Genomic DNA, 21,545 nt, shown 5'->3' on the forward strand with positions numbered 1-21,545 from the left:
GGCTGTTAGTTCAGTGCCTTTCTGAGCAAATCAAACCTTTGATCTCTTCTGATATTTTTCTGTAACTGGGTATTTAGCAAAAAGGGAGAAATGCATTATGTTAACCATCAATCCGCGAATGTTAAGGGCCCAATTGTCACTTTATTGCCCAGCCTGTTTAAAGGGTAGTGGCTCAGCAAGAGATTCTTGGAGCCATTATGTTTTAGCAGGCACAATTGATGCAAGACCACAAGGGAACTATGGTCACTGAGCTACGTTAGAACAGGGTGCAGCATGTGCTCCTTAGGACCCTTTCTGCTGGCTGATGTGGGGGAAAGGGCCATGACTCTGACCCTTTCCTAAATCCTCCAAAGCAGCGCCTGCCCACATCAACATTTGTGTGACCAGGACTGCAGTTGTGTCCTGAATTACAAGGAGAGCAATCCTGTCCAGCCTGGGTGCCCACTTCGCAGCATGCGCAGTGCACCTGAGCAGGGCTCAACTCAGTTCACTGTCTAGAAAAACAGTTGTTCTGCTCACTTAAATCTTAAGAATTACAGCCTGCTCCAGCAGATATATTCTGCATAGGAGGACCTCTGCACCTACCTGGAGCCCTATTGACTGCAGTGGGGAACCACATAATTGCCCAGCCATATGTAATACGGAACAGGATCAGGGCCCAAGTGTTTGTAAACACTTAAATAGTGGATGGTATGATAGGACTTAAATTTAGTTCGTTCTGGTTTTGTATGGTGAATAATTTAACAAAGGACAAACTTTAAAAAAAAGTTTAATTAAGATCTGTCCGGAATTTAATACAGTTTTTTCCATGAGTGCTGAGGCTTTTTGTAAAATAGTGATGAACCAGAGTAAATGAACTAGAATGTAGGCATTGCACATTTCTTTGTTTAATCAGTTTGCACTACAAAATATAAACTGATTCCATGAAGTCAAAATGCTCTTAGGGTAGCTGTGATTTTTTTCAATAAGTTAGACACCTGAACAATGCTGCTGCTTCCAACACTGATCACTTTTGCTCTGGGAATATCCCTGCTAAAAACCTCCACAGCAAGTTCAAGCCAGAGTGTTCAAAAATGGGATCTAAATGTATGTGCAGTAGTTGTATGTGGACCTGCTCAGAACGGATTACCAGGCAGAGATGGAAGAGATGGGAAGGAAGGCCCTAAAGGAGAAAAGGGAAGTCAAGGTATAGAAGTATTTACTTCCTAATGTTATGCTTACTATTCACACATCTGTCTGGTATTATTTTTCAACCATTTCTCCTTTAAAAGATGCTTCCTACAAACATAAGAATCGCCGTAGTGGGTCAGACCAAAGGTCATCCAGGCCAGTATCCTGTCTACCGACAATGGCCAATGCCAAGTGCCCCAGAGGGAGTGAACCTAACAGGTAGTGATCAAGTGATCTCTCTCCTACCAGCCATCTCTACTCTCTGACAAACAGAGGCTAGGGACACCATTTCTTACCCCATCCTGGCTAATAGCCATTAATGGGCTTAACCTCCTTGAATTTATTCTAGTTCTTGTATTATGGGAATAAGTAAATAACTTTTCCTTATCCACTTTCTCAACATCACTCATATTTTATATACCTTTATCGTATCCCTCATTAGTCTCTTCTTTTCATGTGCATTACTTTACATTTATCCACATTAAATTTCATTTGCCATTTTGTTGCCCAATCACTTAGTTTTGTGAGATCTTTTTGAAAGTTCTTCACAGTCTGCTTTGGTCTTAACTATCTTGAGCAGTTTAGTATCATCTGCAAACTTTGCCACCTCACTGTTTACCCCTTTCTCCAGATCATTTATGAATAAGTTGAATAGGATTGGTCCTAGGACTGACCCTTGGGGAACACCACTAGTTACCCCTCTCCATTCTGAGAATTTACCATTTATTCCTACCCTTTGTTCCCTGTCTTTTAACCAGTTCTCAATCCATGAAAGGACCTTCCCTTTATCCCATGACAACTTAATTTACGTAAGAGCCTTTGGTGAGGGACCTTGTCAAAGGCTTTCTGGAAATCTAAGTACACTATGTCCACTGGATCCCCCTTGTCCACATGTTTGTTGACCCCTTCAAAGAACTCTAATAGATTAGTAAGACATGATTTCCCTTTACAGAAACCATGTTGACTTTTGCCAACAATTTATGTTCTTCTATGTGTCTGACAATTTTTTCTTTACTATTGTTTCAACTAATTTGCCCAGGTACTGACATTAGACTTACCAGTCTGTAATTGCCGGGATCACCTCTAGAGCCCTTTTTAAATATTGGCGTTACATTAGCTATCTTCCAGTCATTGGTACAGAAGCCGATTTAAAGGACAGGTTACAAACCATAGTTAATAGTTCTGCAACTTCACATTTGAGTTCTTTCAGAACTCTTGGGTGAATGCCATCTGGTCCCGGTGACTTGTTAATGTTAAGTTTATCAATTAATTCCAAAACCTCCTCTAGTGACACTTCAATCTGTGACAGTTCCTCAGATTTGTCACCTACAAAAGCCAGCTCAGGTTTGGGAATCTCCCTAACATCCTCAGCCGTGAAGACTGAAGCAAAGAATCCATTTAGTTTCTCCGCAATGACTTTATCATCTTTAAGCGCTCCTTTTGTATCTTGATCATCAGGGGCCCCACTGGTTGTTTAGCAGGCTTCCTGCTTCTGATGTACTTAAAAAAACATTTTGTTATTACCTTTGGAGTTTTTGGCTAGCTGTTCTTCAAACTCCTCTTTGGCTTTTCTTATTACATTTTTACACTTAATTTGGCAGTGTTTATGCTCCTTTCTATTTACCTCACTAGGATTTGACTTCCACTTTTTTAAAGGAAGCTTTTTATCTCTCACTGCTTCTTTTACATGGTTGTTAAGCCACGGTGGCTCTTTTTTAGTTCTTTTACTGTGTTTTTTAATTTGGGGTATACATTTAAGTTGGGCCTCTATTATGGTGTCTTTGAAAGCATCCATGCAGCTTGCAGGGATTTCACTTTAGTCACTGTACCTTTTAATTTCTGTTTAACTAACCCCTCATTTTTGCATAGTTCCCCTTTTGAAATTAAATGCCACAGTGTTGGGCTGTTGAGATGTTCTTCCCACCACAGGGATGTTAAATGTTATTATATTATGGTCACTATTTCCAAGCGGTCCTGTTATAGTTACCTCTTGGACCAGCTCCTGCGCTCCACTCAGGACTAAATCTAGAATTGCCTCTCCCCTTGTGGGTTCCTGTACCAGCTGCTCCAAGAAGCAGTCATTTAAAGTATCGAGAAATTTTGTCTCTGCATTTCGTCCTGAGGTGACATGTTCCCAGTCAATATGGGGATAATTGAAATCCCCCACTATTATTGAGTTCTTAATGTTGATAGCCTCTCTAATTTCCCTTAGCATTTCATCATCACTATCAATGTCCTGGTCAGGTGGTTGATAATAGATCCCTAATGTTATATACTTATTAGAGCATGAAATTACTATCCATAGAGATTCTATGGAACAAGTGGATTCACTTAAGATTTTTGCTTCATTTGATTCTACATTTTCTTTCATATACAGTGCCACCCCCTTCTCCTGCCCCCACACAACCTGTTCTGTCTTTCCAATATATTTTGTACCCTGGAATGATTGTGTCCCATTGATTGTCCTCAGTCCACCAGGTTTCTGTGATGCCTATTATATCAATATCCTCCTTTATCACAAGGCACTCTAGTTCACCCATCTTATTATTTAGACTTCTAGCATTTGTGTACAAGCACTTTAAAAACATATCACTGTTTATTTGTCTGCCCTTTTCTGATGTGTCTGATTCTTTATGTGAATGTTTCTTGTATGATCTGGCCCTTACATTATCCTCTTCCATCCACTCCTCTTAACTAAAACCTAGAGAATCTCTATCAATAGACTCTCCTCTAAGAAAAGTCTCTGTCTGAGCCACATGCTCCTCTGCAGCAGTCGGCTTTCCGCCATCTCCTAGTTTAAAAACTGCTCTGCAACCTTTTTAATGTTGAGTGCCAGCAGTCTGGTTCCACTTTGGTTTAGGTGGAGCCCATCCTTCGTGTTTAGGTTCCCCCTATCCCAAAAGTTTCCCCAATTCCTAATGAATCTAAACCCCTCCTCTCTACACCATCATCTCATCCACGGATTGAGACTCTGAAGCTCTGCCTACCTGGCCCTGCGCCTGGAACTGGAAGCATTTCTGAGAATGCCACCATAGAGGTCCTGGATTTCAGTCTCTTCCCTAGCAGCCTAAATTTGCCCTTCAGGACGTCTCTTCTACCCTTCCCTATGTCATTGGTACCTACATGTACCACGATCACTGGCCCCTCCCCAACACTACACGTAAGTCTATCCAGATGCCTAGAGAGATCTGAACCTTCGCACCAGGCAGGCAAGTCACCATACAGTTCTCCCGGTCATCACAAACCCAGCTATCTACATTTCTAATGATCGAATTGCCCATGACTAACACCTGCCTTTTCCTAGTAACTGGAGTTCCCTCCCAAGAGAGGTAACCTCAGTGTGAGGGGATACACTAACACCATCTGGAAGGAAGGTCCCAACTATGGGAAGGTTTCCTTCTGCTCCCATTGACTGCTCTGCTTCCCTGGGCCTTTCATCCTCCTCAACAGCGCAGGGGCTGTCTGACCAGAGGTGGGACAATTTTACAGTGTCCCAGAAAGCCTCATCAGCATACCTCTCTGCCTCCCTTAGCTCCTCCAGTTCCGCCACCCTGGCCTCCAAAGCCTGTATGCGGTCTCTGAGGGCCAGGAGCTCCTTGCACTGAATGCAAACATATGCCACCCAATCGTATATGCTACACTCAGCGCAATAAACTGGATAGCCTCCACTCTGCTGCTGGGCTTCTGCCTGCGTGGTCTCCTAGTTAATGAAAGGGTTTTATTTAAATCAAAGAGTTTTGAATGTAGTTTAGTTTATAGTTTTAAATAATAGCAAGGCGCCCTTGCCTCCCTGCCCACTCACCTTCCAAACTACCTTGCGAAACTACCTGTTAGCACCCCCTTTTTTTCATTTAGCTCTGCAAAACTTGTACAAAAAGATGCATCTAATCATATGGTATGTAAAACCTGAAGGTCCTTATGTTCCTACTTGTAATTACTGAAGGCTGGGATAGAGCTGACAGTACTGTTCATATTCAAAATGAAACCTCTTACTATATAGGACTGTATGCCTCTGGGGTAGATGAAGTGCTGTAGAACCTTTCATCTCTGGATCACCAATTTGATATCTGACTTCGGTTGGTAGAGACTGTAAGTTGTTAATGCTAGACATGGCTCAGAAACAGATTTTTAAAATGAAATTTTCCTCAGTTTTTAAAAAAATCAAACTATAAAAATAAATGTAGATTAACTCTCTGGCTCAAAAAAAAAAAAACAAAAAACAAACAAAAAACCCTGAAAATTTTCTAAGTTTTCTTTCCCAAAAATATCTAGAAGTTTGAGGAGGAGAGAGGGTCAAACAAGGAAAAATATGCATGCTGAATGTAAACACTCAGTTGGGGCTAGATTCACTTCAGTGGGACCATTCACATGGGTAAATACTCTTTTGGGTGAGTGAGTGTTCCCACAATAAAATAAAGCAGAGAATTTGACTGTGGTCTTTCTTTTCAGAGAAGTCTTATTTACACTGAATATTTAAAATTAAAAACACTTTCCTTTCTACCTGCCCCTTACCTCAGATCAATTCACTTTAGCAAGAGCTCCATCAGGGTACGTTGTATGGTATTACTCTGTAGTTTGCATGATTACTTAATTCCTAATATAAATCCCAGAATACATGCTAGAAAAAAAAATGGCTTACAGGACTAACAAAGATTTCCCATATCGAGATTTACACTGAAGGATTACTTTCTCATTCAATAATAGTTCATTTGGTTACAAATTATAAAAAGAGAATTAATTAATTTACAATAGATACCTAAAAGAACCTGTTGTATTATTCATTATGAATAATGTATCTGAACAATTTAGTCCTTATTCCCATTTGTACGTTGTCTACAAACAGTTCATCATTTTTGTACATTAGCTCATTTTTTGCGACTGCTCAATGACCAGTTTCACGAAGTTTTATTTGCAGACTCGTCTCTGAGTCTTTGGTATTATTTTGCATGGCTTGTTTATAACTGTAAGTCCCCTGGTTTTCGTTTCCATCCCTGCATGAGTGACTTGAGTTTTGTTAACAGAAATCACCCTTCCTCCCCTCATTTTGCTCACAAATTATCCTTGAACATTATGAATTGTATACCAAATATGTTGTGTGAATAATGAAAAGAGATGTTCAAAATAGTCACAGGAGCCTTTCCATTGTGAATGCTCTTACAAATATATATTCATGGTGGCATTTGGAATGGTTTTGCTCTCCTCTACCATTTTTGTGAATAAAAACACAAGTTTCATGAATACACAAATAAAAGTGGGCATGGATTGGTGGGTGTTATGTGCAAGTATATTAAACCAATACTTCCTAGTTATATTTGCTCAGGCCTAGAGCCATGATTATTTAAACACACAGGAGAATATTCTCTTCTTTGATTCACATAATATGGATTTCTGTTACATATCTTGACTCTTGCCCCAGGAGCACCCTTTTCAACATGTCTTCCATTTGCTACTACAATTATTTTAATCTGAAATAAATCATTAAACCATCTTGACACGTTGGAAGAGGTGGACAGAATTTGGCCCTAATTTAACAAACCTTATTCTATTCACCTGCAAATCTCTTGCAGCTCACTCATTTTCTTTTTTAAATCTATTATTTTTCTTTTGCCCCAACACTAGGATTGCAAGGATTAAAGGGGTCACAAGATCCCCTGGGAAAGATGGGCCCTGCTGCACTAGTAGGAGGGAAGGGCTCACCAGGAGAAAAAGGCACAAAAGGAGATATTGGAGATAGAGGTAATAGCTATGATTATTTTGATTGGAAGGTTAACTTTGTCACAATTCTCTAATTTCAAACAGAACTCCCTTTCTCTGCCAAAAAAAAAAAAAAAAGTGTGTGTCAAGGATTTTGCACCAAAAAGAGCAATCTAATTTTGATTATTGAATTGACTACTGATTGTATGTTATCACATTCCTGGTCAGCAACTCTCAATCTGTTCATCTCAATTTGTTGCCCACAAACAAAGTTGCAATGAGTCAGGCATTATTAAAAAAAGAATGGATCTTTCCCAACAGGGACAGTTGTTTTAATAGGATTATGATATAAATGAACATTTCATGTATTTCCCTTTCACCTTGTTTCATCAGGATTACAAGGAGTCCCAGGTTTGAAGGGTAACCCAGGCAATGCGGGCCCTTCTGGGCCAAAAGGGGATAACGGTTCACTAGGTGAAAAAGGAGTAAAAGGGGAGAGAGGTAAGTGGTGTCATTAGACTGTACTGTAAACTTCAGTGATTGTTTCCAATCCAATGGTGTTGTACAGTATTCAGAAATAGATCATTGTGGGTTATTGTGCAGTTGGACATGTGCAATTTTCTTTAATTTTCTCTAATTTCTATACAGTGTGGGAATTATACAAGTCGCAATTGAATCATCTAGCTGTGATAAGATAGTTTGATGACTGTGCACCAAAAAGCAGTAGGAATTTTCCCTCTGATATTTATAATCTGTCATATGATGGTGCTAGATTTCAAAATCCACACACTCCTTAAATCTCCCTGTGCATTCACTATCATCAAGTAACTGGCAAAGCCCAGTATTATTCCCACTAGGAGACTCACTGTAATAAAAAGCACCTGGTAAAAAAATTGCTGAACTTGTACATCTCATTTCCTTCATCACTCCCTAGGCCTGCCAGGAACTACAGGTTTGCAGGGCAAGCCAGGAATCGCAGGGTCCCCTGGGCCAAAAGGGGACAAGGGTTCAGTAGCTGAAAAGGGAGCAAAAGGAGACAGAGGTAAGTGATGTAGACAGGCTTGAATTCTGCACTGCAAAGATTGCTTCCAATTTAACAATATCTCTGCTGCTGCAAATTGCCACTGCTCTGTTGCCTCCATTTACATCGGCCGAGAACTTGTCCCGTAGACTTAGGAGATGGTGACGGACACAAGTTGAAAGGGTTCAAGATTCCATTTAGTTAAATACAAAGCCAAAGGCTGTACACTTATCTGAAGCATAACCAAATTTCCTTTGCCCTAGAAATCAGGAATCAGCTCTTGGAAATACAGCCTCGCTAATGAAATTTATGGGAATTTTTAATTCTAACCGATTGAAAACTACTGAGTGAATAGCTTGCTTTTTTTCCAGAATTTCAGTATTTCCATGTTTAACCATTGCCAGTTAGGGCTTAACTACACAGGGAAATTGGCCGGCATAATAATAGTGGAATAGATGTGTAGCAGTCATAGGCATGTGCAGCACATTTCATTAGGGTGTGCGCCCAGAGAATTTTTTTTAAAGGCGAACGTTTATTGAATACTCAATCATAAAGGACATTTTCATTCATCAAACAAACTAAAAAAAAACTTAAAACTTAACTAAACTTAATTTTTTTTAAATTAACAACTAAATTTTACTTAAAAAATGACACAAAATACCAAATTTTTGTGGTAGGGATAACCAGGCATATTCAAAGATACAGTCAATTTTCCTGATCTTTATCTTTAACCAGATAATGAGCTAACCCAACTTGACCAAAACAGATTAAGGTTTCTTCATATTCCCGTCCTAGAGAATGAGACATTGCTCACCAGGGGTATGGACTTAAATTCCTCAATCACATCATTGTAATTAATTGACGAAGCCAATTCTTGTTCAATGTACAAAATCATGAGTGAGCTTAGGAACTTTGGGACATTGTATTTCTTAGTTTGTTTTTTACATGTGCTAGTTTCGAAAAGGCTCTTTCACCTGAACAGCTTGTAACAGGTAAGACTGCAAAGCATTGAATATATTTGTAAAAAGTGTGGAACATGCAAGACCGATCTGATTCCTTTAGCCAATCAAGCCACCCTCTGGTGGTGGTCGTAGTGCTACCTTTAGGAACAGATCTGTCATAACCCCAAAGCAATCTGACTTCAGCTTCCAACTCATCCAAGGACAATTTAAATTTGTTGGCAATGATTCTCATATTGTCCCTGCCAATGTCTAAGCTCAGCAGTTTCCCCATTGCAGCCACAATTTTACAAGTCTCCTGTTCAAATTGCTGGTCAATGCCAGTAATCATAGAATATCGGGATTGGAAGGGACCTCAGGAGGTCATCCAACCCCCTGCTCAAAGCAGGACCATCCCCAGCCAGATTTTTGCCCCAGATCCCTAAATGATCCCCTCAAGGATTGAACTCACAACCCTGGGTTTAGCAGGCCAATGCTCAAACCACTGAACTATCCAGTCTAGGAGTGGGTAAAATGAAGTTATTCTCTCCTGCTCCTCTTTTGTATCAAAGAGGTGATGCTGGGACTCAAATGTGTCATCAGAAGGAGTGGACGTTTTTCTCCTCTTAACTGGAGGAATCGATATATCATTCTCTACACACATTTTCACACTGTCATTGAAAATAGATTGAAAATATTCTGGGCCACTTCTTATCACAGCCAAAGAGTTACACAAGCTTTTCATCCTGTCATTGCAGTAAGTAAGTAGAGTTCTGGAGCTTGAAGAGCCTTCCTCTCTTTTGCCACCATCTGGAGAATAGGGTGCATCATGTGAAGGGCGAAGATGAACTTGAATGAATTTAGTAAATGGATCAGGCCCCTGGCTTTTATTTTAGTGTCAGCAAGGCCTGTTGCTTTGGTAATCTCTTGTAAAGCTTGTAAAATGATAGAGTAGTTTTGTTTTACAGCAGCCACTCCTTCTGCTCTGCATGCGCATCTTGTGTTTGACAGTGACTTCAAAGTCTTCAACTGGAATCCTACTTCTTGTGAAATCTTCTCCATTACTGCATGTCGCACAGGACTCCCCTCCATGAAGGCATAAAGAGTCTAAATAACACCAAAAAAATCAAAGACAGTTCTGTTTGTTTACTTGAAGTGCATGAATCTACTAGGACAAGGTTCAAACAATGTGCATAGCAGTGTACATAGAGTATTTCACTGTTTCTTTCTTTACATTTCATTTGAACTCGTGCAGTACATCCAGACATAGTATATGCCTCATCAAAACAGACATCACTAATGACCAGTCAGTTTTAAGAATGCGAAAGACATCATTTAACTGGTCAAAAATAGACTATCAACTGTTAATAGTCTCTGAACAGACACAAAATGTTCAACTGGACTGTGTTTTTCATTGTCAAAATACCGCACCACAATGGACATCTGTTCATGGTGTTCACAGTCAGTATTGCTGTCGGCAATTATTGAAACCATTTTTCCATTTAGTGAAGACACAATCTTTTGTTGCACAACATTGTGCAAGGCCACAATTAAATCATTTTGGATGTAATTACTCAGGTAGCATTTCAAGGAGATTGTTGCACATGCTTTTCCATTACGAGATCATATTTTTGGAGCATGTTGGCAAGATTTAGAAATAAATCTTTCTCAAAACTGTCAGCTTTCTCATTGTGACCCCTGAATGGTTTCCCACCTTCCGCCAAACACAGAACAATGTCAGTTGCTCCATTCGACTTCGGTTATGGAACCGTTCTTCTTGTTTAGACAGATAAGCCTGCTTGCCCTCATTCAAAAATACATCAATAGGTTTCCCTTCATTAAAACGTGACAATGAAGAACAGCTCAACACATGAGATTTTGACAGTTGGTGGTTTTTAAAACATTCATTAGACCTATGCCAGTTTCCGAATCCCTTATCAATAAATGCTGGATCAGTGTGACTTTTGTTTGTTGCATCATTAGGGGAGAAGAAATGGCAGTAAAAGCAAAATGCTGCATCCTTTGATGGGCTATATTCTAACCACCTATACTTTTCCTAAAAATCGAACTGAAAACTTTTTTGTTTATTCCCTATTTTACTTATAGGAAACATGCTCCATCTAGCCTGATAAGAACCTCTAGATAATCGAGACCACCGTTCTAATCTATTTTTTGGAATATCACAGACTGGGTCATCAGATGGCATGTTTGATGGCTTTGAATAGGAACTATACTGCCCTGAACAGAGACAAAGTCTGTTTCTGTTGGTCATTACTCAGTTTATTGCACACACTGGAACTGGTGGTGGCATTATCTTCATGTAAGTTCTTAACTGAGGAGTCCGAGGTATTTGCACTACTATCACCATATTCATTATAATTCAGTTTGTCTGCTCTTTTTCTTATCTTAACAACAAACCAATCCATATTTTAAAATTAAAAGTGGGTATCATACAATTGAATTAAAACGTAAAGCCACGGGCTTGTTATGTTATTTCAGTAGAGTACACGAAACAAAGATGACAAACACTGTAGACACTGTGCTGGACACACCTGACACAGATGCTTATATAGGTCAAAGAATTTTCTAGAATAGTAGTTGGAGGGGGAGAGAAGGACCAATGGTAATGCGGCACTGCAGTAGTGGGGACGCATGCTACGAGTGAACGCGGGCTGTCTATACATTTCCAAAGCCCTGAGGGGCCGGATCTGGGCCATAGTTTGCCCACCCCTGCATTAGGGTGTGCATGCCTATGATAGCACTGTAGCTAAGGTGGTCAATTTCCCTGTGTAGACAAGCCCTTAGTGTAGTTGAGTACAAAAATAAGCATTCGCAGAAAATTAAACTAACTTTCCTGATAGTAAACAAATCCTTAATTTGAGTTCAAATAAGAACATATCATATTGAAATTAGTTTAATCACCCAACAGTACATGAATTGCTAAATCTTAACAAGCAACAGAGAGTCCTGTGGCACCTTATAGACTAACAAATGTACTGGAGCATAAGCTTTCGTGGGTGAATACCCACTTTGTCAGACACTATGCTCCAATACATTTGTTAGTCTTTAAGGTGCCATGGGACTCTTAGTTTGGATATGTAAAAAGCAACAAACACAGCTACCCCTCTGATACATAAATCTTAACAGAACCTGTATTTGTATTTACCTGCAATTTCTACATGATGTCAGAATTATTTAAGTCTAAATAGAATTGCTTTATCTTTGAAAAGAGAATCTAGTATTCCTAAGTAATCTGATATTCATCATTTAGACTTCATGGGTATTAGATAGTGGAGTTACAGCTACCATTATTAGATGCACTCTTCACGTTTTTCTGTGCAATTGTTATGCAGGCAGAGTATCATCAAGCAAATGGCAAAGAGCATATATGTCACTACTATAATTTATTCTTAATAGTGATATAGTGCTTTGCATTTTCAAAGCGCTTTACTAATATGAATCACTTCTGAAGGTGTGTGATTATCCATATTTTACAAATGAAGGAACTGGGGCAAAACCTGTGGAAGTTATTTGTCCAAGATTAGCAGCAAGTTTCCACTAGAGCTTTTATTAGAACGCGAGGATCCCTGGATCTCAGCCCTGTGTTCAAATAAATAAAAATATGCAAGAGCATATTAGCCATTTATTAGAGGGATGTACTGTGTGTCAGGACACCTTGGTTCTATACCTAGCCCCACTACTGTTTTGCTAAGTGACTTTGGCCAATAAGGTTGAATTCTCTGGGTCTCAGTTACTTCATTTGCGAACTGGGCCCACTGCTACTTCGTTCAAAGGCAGCATCAACGCTAAATTGATTGATTGATGGTAAAATATGAGATTTTTAGAGGAAAGACTGCATGTAAATGCCCATTATTTTATATATGTTTAGAGGAGCAGACTCAACCCTGCGGCACCTCCTGCTGGTGACTTTTGGGAATTAGCTCATTCCAGCTCCCAGAGCACCCTCTGCAGGCCGGTGATCCACCTGTCCTCTGGCCCCTGTGTCCCTCTCTGGACCCAGTGCCTCCCCGGGAAACTCCCACCCACTATCCCCACCTCGCCTCAGCATACGACTACTGCCAATCATTGTCTAGCCCCTTTACCCTGGGGCAGACTGCAGTATCAGCCTACTCATCACTGGCAAGGTTGGGTTTGGACCTGCTGTCTTGTCCTACCCCTGGGCTGCCCTCTGCTAGCTCCAGTACCTGTTGGCCTTGTGCTAGGCTGCAGCCTCAGGTTTTCCAGGCTGGAGCTCCCCAGCTCCTCTGCCTTTCCCCAGCCCTGCTCCACTCAGGTACCCTGTCTCTAGCTCCCTGCAGCCAGGCCCTTTTCCCTCTACAGGTAGAGGGAGACTGTTTGGGCTCTTGGCTCACAGCCTTTTTATACAGGCCAGCTGTGGCCTGATTGTGATGTGTCACAGCTGCAGCCACTTCCCAATCAGCCCAGCTTAGTGGCTCCCCACCACAACCTTCTCCCAGGGCTGGTTTAAGCCCTTCAGGGCAGGAGCAGGGTAACCACCCTGCTACAATATAAAATTAGAAAACTACCTGCAGATTAACTTGTTGTTTTTGTATCTGTTCATTTGCTCTAACAACAGGGTTACAAGGAAGGTCAGGTTTACAGGGCCCCAAAGGGCAAATTGGCTGTCCTGGACTAAAAGGTGATAAAGGTTCAGTGGGTGAAAAAGGAACAAAGGGAGACAGTGGACTATCAAGTAAGTAAAGCAATGGGGGTTGTTTGTTTGCTGGGGAAGGGATTTAAGGGTTTTCTCTATTTGTGTGTGCTAATGAATTTTGGACCACTTTCTGCCCCACATTGACAAGTGGGCTCAAGTAAGTTCCACCTGGGGAAAAAAATGTGTGAGGAGAGAGTCTGTCTCTCCCAATGTATATTCAATTTACATGTGCATAATTTATATTATGTAAAACTGGTTCACCTGCAAAATGCAAGATGTTACCCTAACATAAAGATCAAAATATCACTATGAAATATAAGATTAATCAGTAGTATTTTATAAATTATATAGCAGCCATCTGTTTCATGGATGGAACCCTGGTCCCACTGAATCCGATGACAAAACTCCTATTTACATAATGGAACCAAGATTTCAAATTATAAAAATATCTTTTTCCACATCAGAGTAGTAAACCCATTCTAATAATTACAAAATTTTCAAAATCGATGATGAATTCGTATTTTTAAAAATCATTTAAAAAAATTATTGCTTCCTTTCTCACTCTTTTCTACCTGAGAAAAAATATCTTCATGAGGACTCCTGTATATTTGTGGATATAGCTCGCTGTAGAATATTTTAGTCCCTAGATTGAAGGGGGAGGGGCAAGGAGTTTCTTTCTTTAGAACAAATGATAAAACACTTCCCTAGAGCTTAACTCTCCATTATTTTTTACCCCTCTAACACAGACATTAACCCAAGGGTGGATGTTAGATATCACTTTTGGTAGCTTGCTAAAATGAGATCATGCTGAGAATAATAAAAGAATCAAAATAGTGCTCTGTTCTAGGATACAGATTGTCTGTTACAGAGTGTTTGCATGTGCGTGTGTATATTATCTAGATAAATAGATTGAGATCTAGATAATACTTCATATGTAGATGAAGTAAAACCAGCATGTCCAAGCTCATAACACTTTGTGAACCAGTCCCTAGGGCACCATTTAGAAGTGCCCCCCACCGTACCCATCTACAACTTCAAAACACCCTCCTCCAGCTCCACCTAGTTGTTTACAGAATGTAAAATGTCACATCTCAGTGATATAATAGCAGTGGGAAAAGCATTTTTAGCATTATGTAGCCCAGGAAGACCAGTTTGGACATTCAGGGCATGTCTACACTTACTGGTAGATGGGCACTGTTGCAAGAATCAATGCACTGAGTGTCAATCTGGCGGGTCTGTTGAAGACATGCTAAATAAATGGGAGAGCACTCTCCCATCAATTTGGGTACTCCACCTCTCAGAGAAGCATAAGGGAAGTAGATGGGAGATGCTCTCCTGTCAACACAACGCGGTGTAGCCACTGTGGTAAGTGGACCTAACTATGTTGACTTCAGTTATGTTATTCACATAACTGAAGTTGTATGAGTTAGATCGATTTACTGTGGTAGTGTAGACAGCCCTCAGAAAGTGATATATCTACAGACTTAGCTCCCCAAGCGCTATTTGTGTGGATAGTGTAATGATGTTTAGTCCAGGCTTCTCCTTAAAGAGAAGGAGTAAGCAGAACTGATGCAATCTTTCCTTCAGGTTATGGATAGAAACATCCACACATCCTTTGTAATTCTTATCATGTAAAAAAACTAGGTAACCCAGGTTTAAATCTATGACCTGGACATATAGAGGTTTAGATCGTGACCAAGACATCTAGAGTAGAAACTACAGGCTGCTGTTGTTTGTCTGTATTGCTTATTTGTTTTAACATTAAGATGAATGCAACTTTCTTCATTCAGAGATCAATCTCCTTAAAAGACAAGTAAGTACTTTGGAAGGACAGCTGAGAGCTCTGCAAAGCAGTTTCTCCAAGTACAAACAAGGTAAGATGATGCTGTAGTAGGATGGTGCCTTTCAACACAATTTTAGCTCTGATCTCTTTTAAGCCTTCTGGTTTGTAGTCTCATGCATTAAACAGTGGTTTTGTTCATTTTCATTATTAATGAATTATACAATGCCTCAGACTTATGTGATGCTTTATGAAATATAAAGCAGAGCACGTTCTCTGCCCCAAAGACAATACAAAGGCCCCATCCAATGAGAGATGAATTCTCTGGAGTGATCCCAAGTACCGTCAGATCTCATTGAATCCAGTTACAGACACTGAGCATATCTCAGTAAGCGCTGGTCTCCTCACAGGATCAGACCCTGTGTGGAAAAGGGCTGTTCTTTGCATAAAAGTTGTGCCACTTTAATTAAACTGGATTTGACTTAGGTAAACTGGTGAAAACTCCTGTATGAACACTCTCAAACTGATTATATGCTGTATTATATCAATTTAAGCTTAAATCCTCAAGGAATCAAATAGAGCTGACTAAGCCAGCTTTAAATCAAATGAAGAGTGTCTACACAGGGCTTTGTGCTCGTTTAACTAAACTGGTTTAAAATTACACCTTTAGTTAAACTGGTGCATCTTTGTATATAGGCCAGGCCTACTGCCAAGGTAATTAATAGAGTTGGTCAGAAATATTCCAGTGAAACCTTCTTTTATTGGACTTTGCTCATTCATTGAAATCAAAAACTTTTTACTTTTCAATGACGTTCTGATAGAACCAAACCTGCCCTGTTTCCTGCCAGCTCACCCACCTGGCTCCTCAGCAACCCCCGTGGTGGAGTCACAGGGAGTTGGGAGCTTGGAAACCCTTGGAGTCCTGACTGCCAAGCTCATGGCTCCTCAGCAGCCTGGATTCCCATGGTGGGCTGCCTTGGAGCTGTGGATGTAGGGCTTCCCACCTCCGCAGCTCGGGGGCAGCCTGCCAGGCTGACTAGCTCCTGAGCCTGGACTCCATTCCCTTTTGGGGAGAATTTGGAAATGTTGAGGTTTTGTTCTGAATCAGAGTGAAGCCAACATTTAAAATAATGAAATCCTCTGGGAAGCCTTTCTCTGTCCAGCTCTAGTAATTAACTCCAAAAACTAGAATCCTATGCAAATTATGGGTTTGCTAATTGTATCCACCAGTGTATGTTTGGCTAGCCTGAGACCATTTAAACCAGCAATTTTTCTTTGAGTGCTGAGCCCTATGTGTAGTCCACTTCAGATGTGCATCATGCTCCTGACACCTGAAAATCTTGTCAGTAATGCCCGTTGAACTGTGTCTGTGCTCTGGAGATCCTCAGGCTCGTTGTGCTACATACCAAGCTATAAGGAGTAATTCAGACTGACCTGCGTCTCCAGTTCCTTCTTACCATTGCATGGCCAGAGTTGAAGTCTTGTATCTGATATCTTTGCACAGTCTGTTTCTACTCACTCAATAACAACCAGATTTCTGAAGAGTCTCACTAGGACCCTCCGAGGTAGTAAAGCTGACACCACTATGGGACCTCAATCTTGTACTCTCAGTACTTATCAGGCCACCCTTTGAATAACAGACCAAATTATCAGTGTGTTCCATTTCCTGCCCTCTTTCGTCTCTCTTTTGGATCATGACTGGATTCTCAGTAGATGAGAAAACAGAGAATCAGTCAGTCCACACCTCCCCTCAAACCATTGCTACTGAATACAAGGAACTCCAAGGCACAACGGTACCAACGGACACTTCTTGAAAGATTTTTCCGGTCTGAGATTCAAGGTGCATATGCGTACCCATGTGTGGAATACAGATAGGGACCACACACCTTGAAGAACCTCCAGTTACAGGTAGGTAATCTCCATTTCTGAAACAGAAATCCATGCAGCAGCTGCTGCTGGTTTGTAGAGAATTGACTCGTCATATGGTGCTGGCTCCTCCCTTTTATTTCCAGCTGCTAAATCACATTCAGAACAGTAAAATAGGCACAAAACACTTGCCTGATGTTAACAATTGCTGTAGCTGGTGCAGGGATTTTATGCTGTCACATAGAAGTGGAGGAGGCCCATGTGACTGATAATAGCAGGGAGGAGGTGTGAACCATTACAAATGGGAGAATCGGTGTCCACAAGATAACGTCTGTACTAACATCTGGCCTACCCAGCAAAAAATATTTGAGAAATAAACAAAAAAGCTGTCCTCTGGGATTCACAAGGGTGAGGGGAGATTATTAAAAGAGCTGTGAGATAACATTTGTCTGGAAAATTAAATCACTGCATTGTGGCATTAGGACTTCTTCGTTACCTGTGCATTTTCAGTCCTTTCACCAATGAATGCAAAGCTTGTGGGTTGTCATGGTGGAAGCGGGAGTTTGGCATCATGTGGTACTGTCCTAAAGTGATATTTATTTGTGATAATGCCATTCTAGCAGCAAGAGCAATCAAGATATTACATTTAATAAATGAAAGCTGAATGTTGGAACACTGTCCAAGGCAAATTATAGCAGTCTGATGTTCTAATATGTGCCTTAGGCTTGATTTAGACTGATGCCTAAGACTGTGCATCTTCAAGTGCATACAAACCCTCACAAAGCACCGCTGGCCCAGATGTCTATGTATTTTCAGCTCTGCAAGAAGATGCTAAATTACAGGCTTTAAAAGTTTTTTCAATGCTTTCTTCCTGTCTTCTGAAGAGCTACTGAGACAGCAATATGCTCCATAATTTGTATGCATTGACTACACTTGTCATGCTGACTTACTTTTTTATGGTCTTTTAATGTAGGATGCGCTCCTAGCTAGATGTGACTAGTTAACAATATAGCCAGTATATTAAACAGATGGTCTTAATATATCTTGTAATGAACACATCCCAGGATAGTGATGGGGAAACCTCCATAGGTTCAGAGTTCAGTTTGGGTAAACACCTAAAACCTCAATATGTAACCAAACATCTCAAGGCTGCAAACGCTGGATTGGAAATCTCACCAGAGCAGGCTTTGAGCCATTCTAGTGCTGGTACACCAGGTCAAATTTTGGTCCTGTCTGGAAAAACTGTGAGAATAATTTTTCATTGTCACATTTTAGTATTTCCAATGTTGGTTCTGCCAGAAATCCTGAACGAATAGCCTTTATCACCATATTGTGGCAAAGTTCCAGTTCTGATAGAAACTTGAAGATATAAAAGGAAACATAAGGACATCAGGGTGAGATGCTGAAATATCCAGATTTTAATGGGATACTCAGGGGGAGAATGTCAGGGAGAGATGAGTGGGTGGAGGTGTTCTGGTTATAATACTCAGTGAGCTGTGCTGGAAAAAGAGATTAGGATTTGCAGCAATCCCTAAAGATCAGAACAGACAGAAGCAAGAGGTGAGGAGTGAATTCCAAAATCTTCAGCCTCTCACAGAAAATGCCTCTCTTTGAATATTTCAGTGGCTCTAGGATCAGGCTATTAGGCATAGAATCTGTGAGCTTGGGGTTGGGATGAAAGGGGGTTTAATCTGTAATTTAGCATGTAGCAATAAGGATCACCATACTTTAGTGATAGACTCCATGGTTCAGATCATCAGCTGGTGTAAAGTGATGTAACTCCATTGAAATCAATGGACTTTAATTGATTTCTGCAACCTGGCCCCATAAATCTGTTGACTTCACAAAATCATACTTAGCTAGAGGTCTAATGTGGAGATATCTCTTTGTTTTCTAGTTATGTTCCTGAATGGCAGAATTGTTGGTGAAAAGATATTCATGACCAGTGGCTATGAAGGCAACTTTGACAGTCTGAAACAATGGTGTTCCCAAGCTGGAGGCCAGCTTGCTTCTCCTCGGAATGCCGCTGAGAATGCTGCCATCCAGCAGATAGTTGTTTTGTACAACAAATCAGTGTTTCTTGGGATAAATGACGTTCAGGCAGAGGGTCATTTCAAGTATCTAAATGGAGAAAACATTGTCTATTCCAACTGGCAAACAGGGGAACCAGATAATCAAAGTGATGTTGAGGACTGTGTAGAAGTCTATTCAAGCGGAAAATGGAATGACAAATCCTGTGGAGACAAACGGCTAATTGTGTGTGAATTTTAAACCACCTGTCATATTGCCTTTGCTTCACTCAATGGAAATGACACATGCTCTAGTGTGTTAGAATCAAATATCTATAATTTTTAAAGGGGCTTTACAGGTACACCTGTACCCTAATATAACGCTGTCCTCAGGAACCAAAATATCTTACCGCGTTATAGGTGAAACCGCATTATATTGAACTTGCTTTGATCCCCTGGAGCGCACATCCCTGCCCCGCCAGAGCACTGCTTTACCATGTTATAACTGAATTTGTGTTGTATCGTGGTCATGTTATATCGAGGTAGAGGTGTATATAGGATGTTAAAATCAAATATCTATCGTTTTTAAAGGGACTGCTTGTTGTGCTAAACAATGTTAGTTCAAGTAGAAAGTAGTTTTCCTTCATGTACTGAGTCTGATAAAATCCAAATAAGTAGATGCAACCCCATGCAGAAGGATACATTGATAGATTAGTCTCCTAGGAAATACAAGACAGACTTGACATTTTTCTGATTGGCCACAAGAGATCACCTGTATGGCTAACGAACATGCTTGGCAGTGCATTCTCTTGCTTGGTTAACATTTGTTCTTTGTTTTTCTATTGCTGTACTCTAGAGACTCTCCATTCTAGGCTAGAGTTCAGTTATGCAAGGAGCTGTACAAACACGAGGAAGACATAGCCCCAAAGAGCTTATATTTGACTTTAAGAAGTATTCTGTGCTTCTCTACCTGGAATTATTTCAGGACATATTTGTATTAAAACTCGGATCTATTTGTTGAAATGTATAGTGACCTGGAGGAATATAAGCCACCGCATTTTGTTACAGTTGTTCGTTGCTTGATTTTTTGCCGGTGAACTATTGTACACACTGTACTTTCAGGTGTCAAGGGTTTACATTGAATTAGATGACAGACTGAATGAATTTCCCCAAACAGTCTCAGATCACAAGGATCATCAAGTAAAATCAGTTTAATTACAAACAAAGAAAATCTTCTCAAAACAAAATGAATGACATGAAAGGAGGAAGGTGCTTAGGTGACCCCATTACAGTAATATTTGAGCTCCAATAACCTCTGTCCTGTCTGGGAGACTCCCTTTGTTATCTTCGTAAGACTCTTTTCCCAGTACAGACAGACTGGATTGTCTTCTGTTGTCCCAGCACCCAACTGTACATCAAGTTCTGCTTTTGCACATTTGAAGAGGACCATACGTCTCAAATTTATGTTGCAATGCAAAAAGATGCACCTAGAATTCAACTGACTTAATCGGTATAAATAGCTCATGATGTCCCAGGCCAAATTCGAACTCCATTAATGTCTTTTCTGGCTAATGTGGTTAGTCAAAGTTAGTCCTAGACTTAGAGATAATATCTGTTTCCCGATAGTTCCCTCTATATAAAATAGAAATTCTTGACAGATGAAGTATCAGAGGGGTAGCCGTGTTAGTCTGGATCTGTAAAAGCAACAAAGAGTCCCGTGGTACCTTATAGACTAACAGACGTTTTGGAGCATGAACTTTCGTGGATGAATACATGCATGTGCATGCATCTAATGAAGTGGGTATTCACCCACGAAAGCTTATGCTCCAAAATGTCTGTTAGTCTATAAGGTACCACAGGACTCTTTGCTGCTTTGACAGATGAAGCTGCATTTGTCACAATTATACTTAGTAGAATCTTTTTAAAAAATCTAAAAATATCTAATTAAAAGAAAGAGATGAAAAGTTGTATAGAGCATATACTCTCTCTTGAGCTTTTAGGCTAAGCATGTACCTACCTGTGCCACATCAGTAACTTGTTGGATAGGGAGCTGAATATGATGATTACTTAGAGTCCACTGTCCAAGATGTATCCTTTCACCTTCACTGTAATTTCTGAGGCAGGTCCTACCAGGTCTTTAGACAGCTGCTTTTCTAGGGTAGGCATTGCCTCAGATAGATTAACCTTGCAGGAGTAGTTCTTCAGTAATTCTGAAGTACATTCCTTCATTGGTCCCCTCTGATATTTCCTTGATTCACTCAACCTTTTAGGAGCTTTCAAATGAAGTCTCCTGCGTTCCTGAGTTGCCCAATTTCCCCACATTTCAAACAGATCAGAGGATTGTTGCCTCTAGTAGGAGGTGATCTCTGCCTTTCTGGGGGCATAGCCTACT

At 40.4% G+C, this 21,545-nt stretch overlaps 1 protein-coding gene across 1 annotated transcript; it reads left to right on the plus strand.

Annotated features, from left to right (window-relative positions):
• The first annotated feature begins 975 nt into the window (after positions 1-975).
• Positions 976-19,605, plus strand: LOC116828258 (uncharacterized). Its single transcript, XM_075072700.1, has 9 exons — positions 976-1,186; positions 6,790-6,906; positions 7,258-7,365; positions 7,799-7,906; positions 11,161-11,169; positions 13,421-13,537; positions 15,289-15,372; positions 17,012-17,014; positions 19,042-19,605. The coding sequence occupies exons 1-9, from the start codon at positions 985-987 to the stop codon at positions 19,413-19,415; spliced, it is 1,122 nt and encodes a 373-aa protein (XP_074928801.1). The 5' UTR covers positions 976-984; the 3' UTR covers positions 19,416-19,605.
• The last annotated feature ends 1,940 nt before the right edge of the window (positions 19,606-21,545 follow it).

Source organism: Chelonoidis abingdonii, chromosome 15 (genome assembly GCF_003597395.2).
Source record: "Chelonoidis abingdonii isolate Lonesome George chromosome 15, CheloAbing_2.0, whole genome shotgun sequence".
Lineage (NCBI taxonomy): Eukaryota > Metazoa > Chordata > Testudines > Testudinidae > Chelonoidis > Chelonoidis abingdonii.

What these genes read in the sequence shown, in the direction of transcription:
- LOC116828258 (XM_075072700.1), top strand. Translation starts at nt 985, where the DNA reads ATGCTGCTGCTTCCAACACTGATCACTTTTGCTCTGGGAATATCCCTG. An exon ending in AGGAGATATTGGAGATAGAG is followed by an intron (nt 6,907 to 7,257) that starts GTAATAGCTATG and finishes TTGTTTCATCAG; the next exon opens with GATTACAAGGAGTCCCAGGT. An exon ending in AGGAGTAAAAGGGGAGAGAG is followed by an intron (nt 7,366 to 7,798) that starts GTAAGTGGTGTC and finishes ATCACTCCCTAG; the next exon opens with GCCTGCCAGGAACTACAGGT.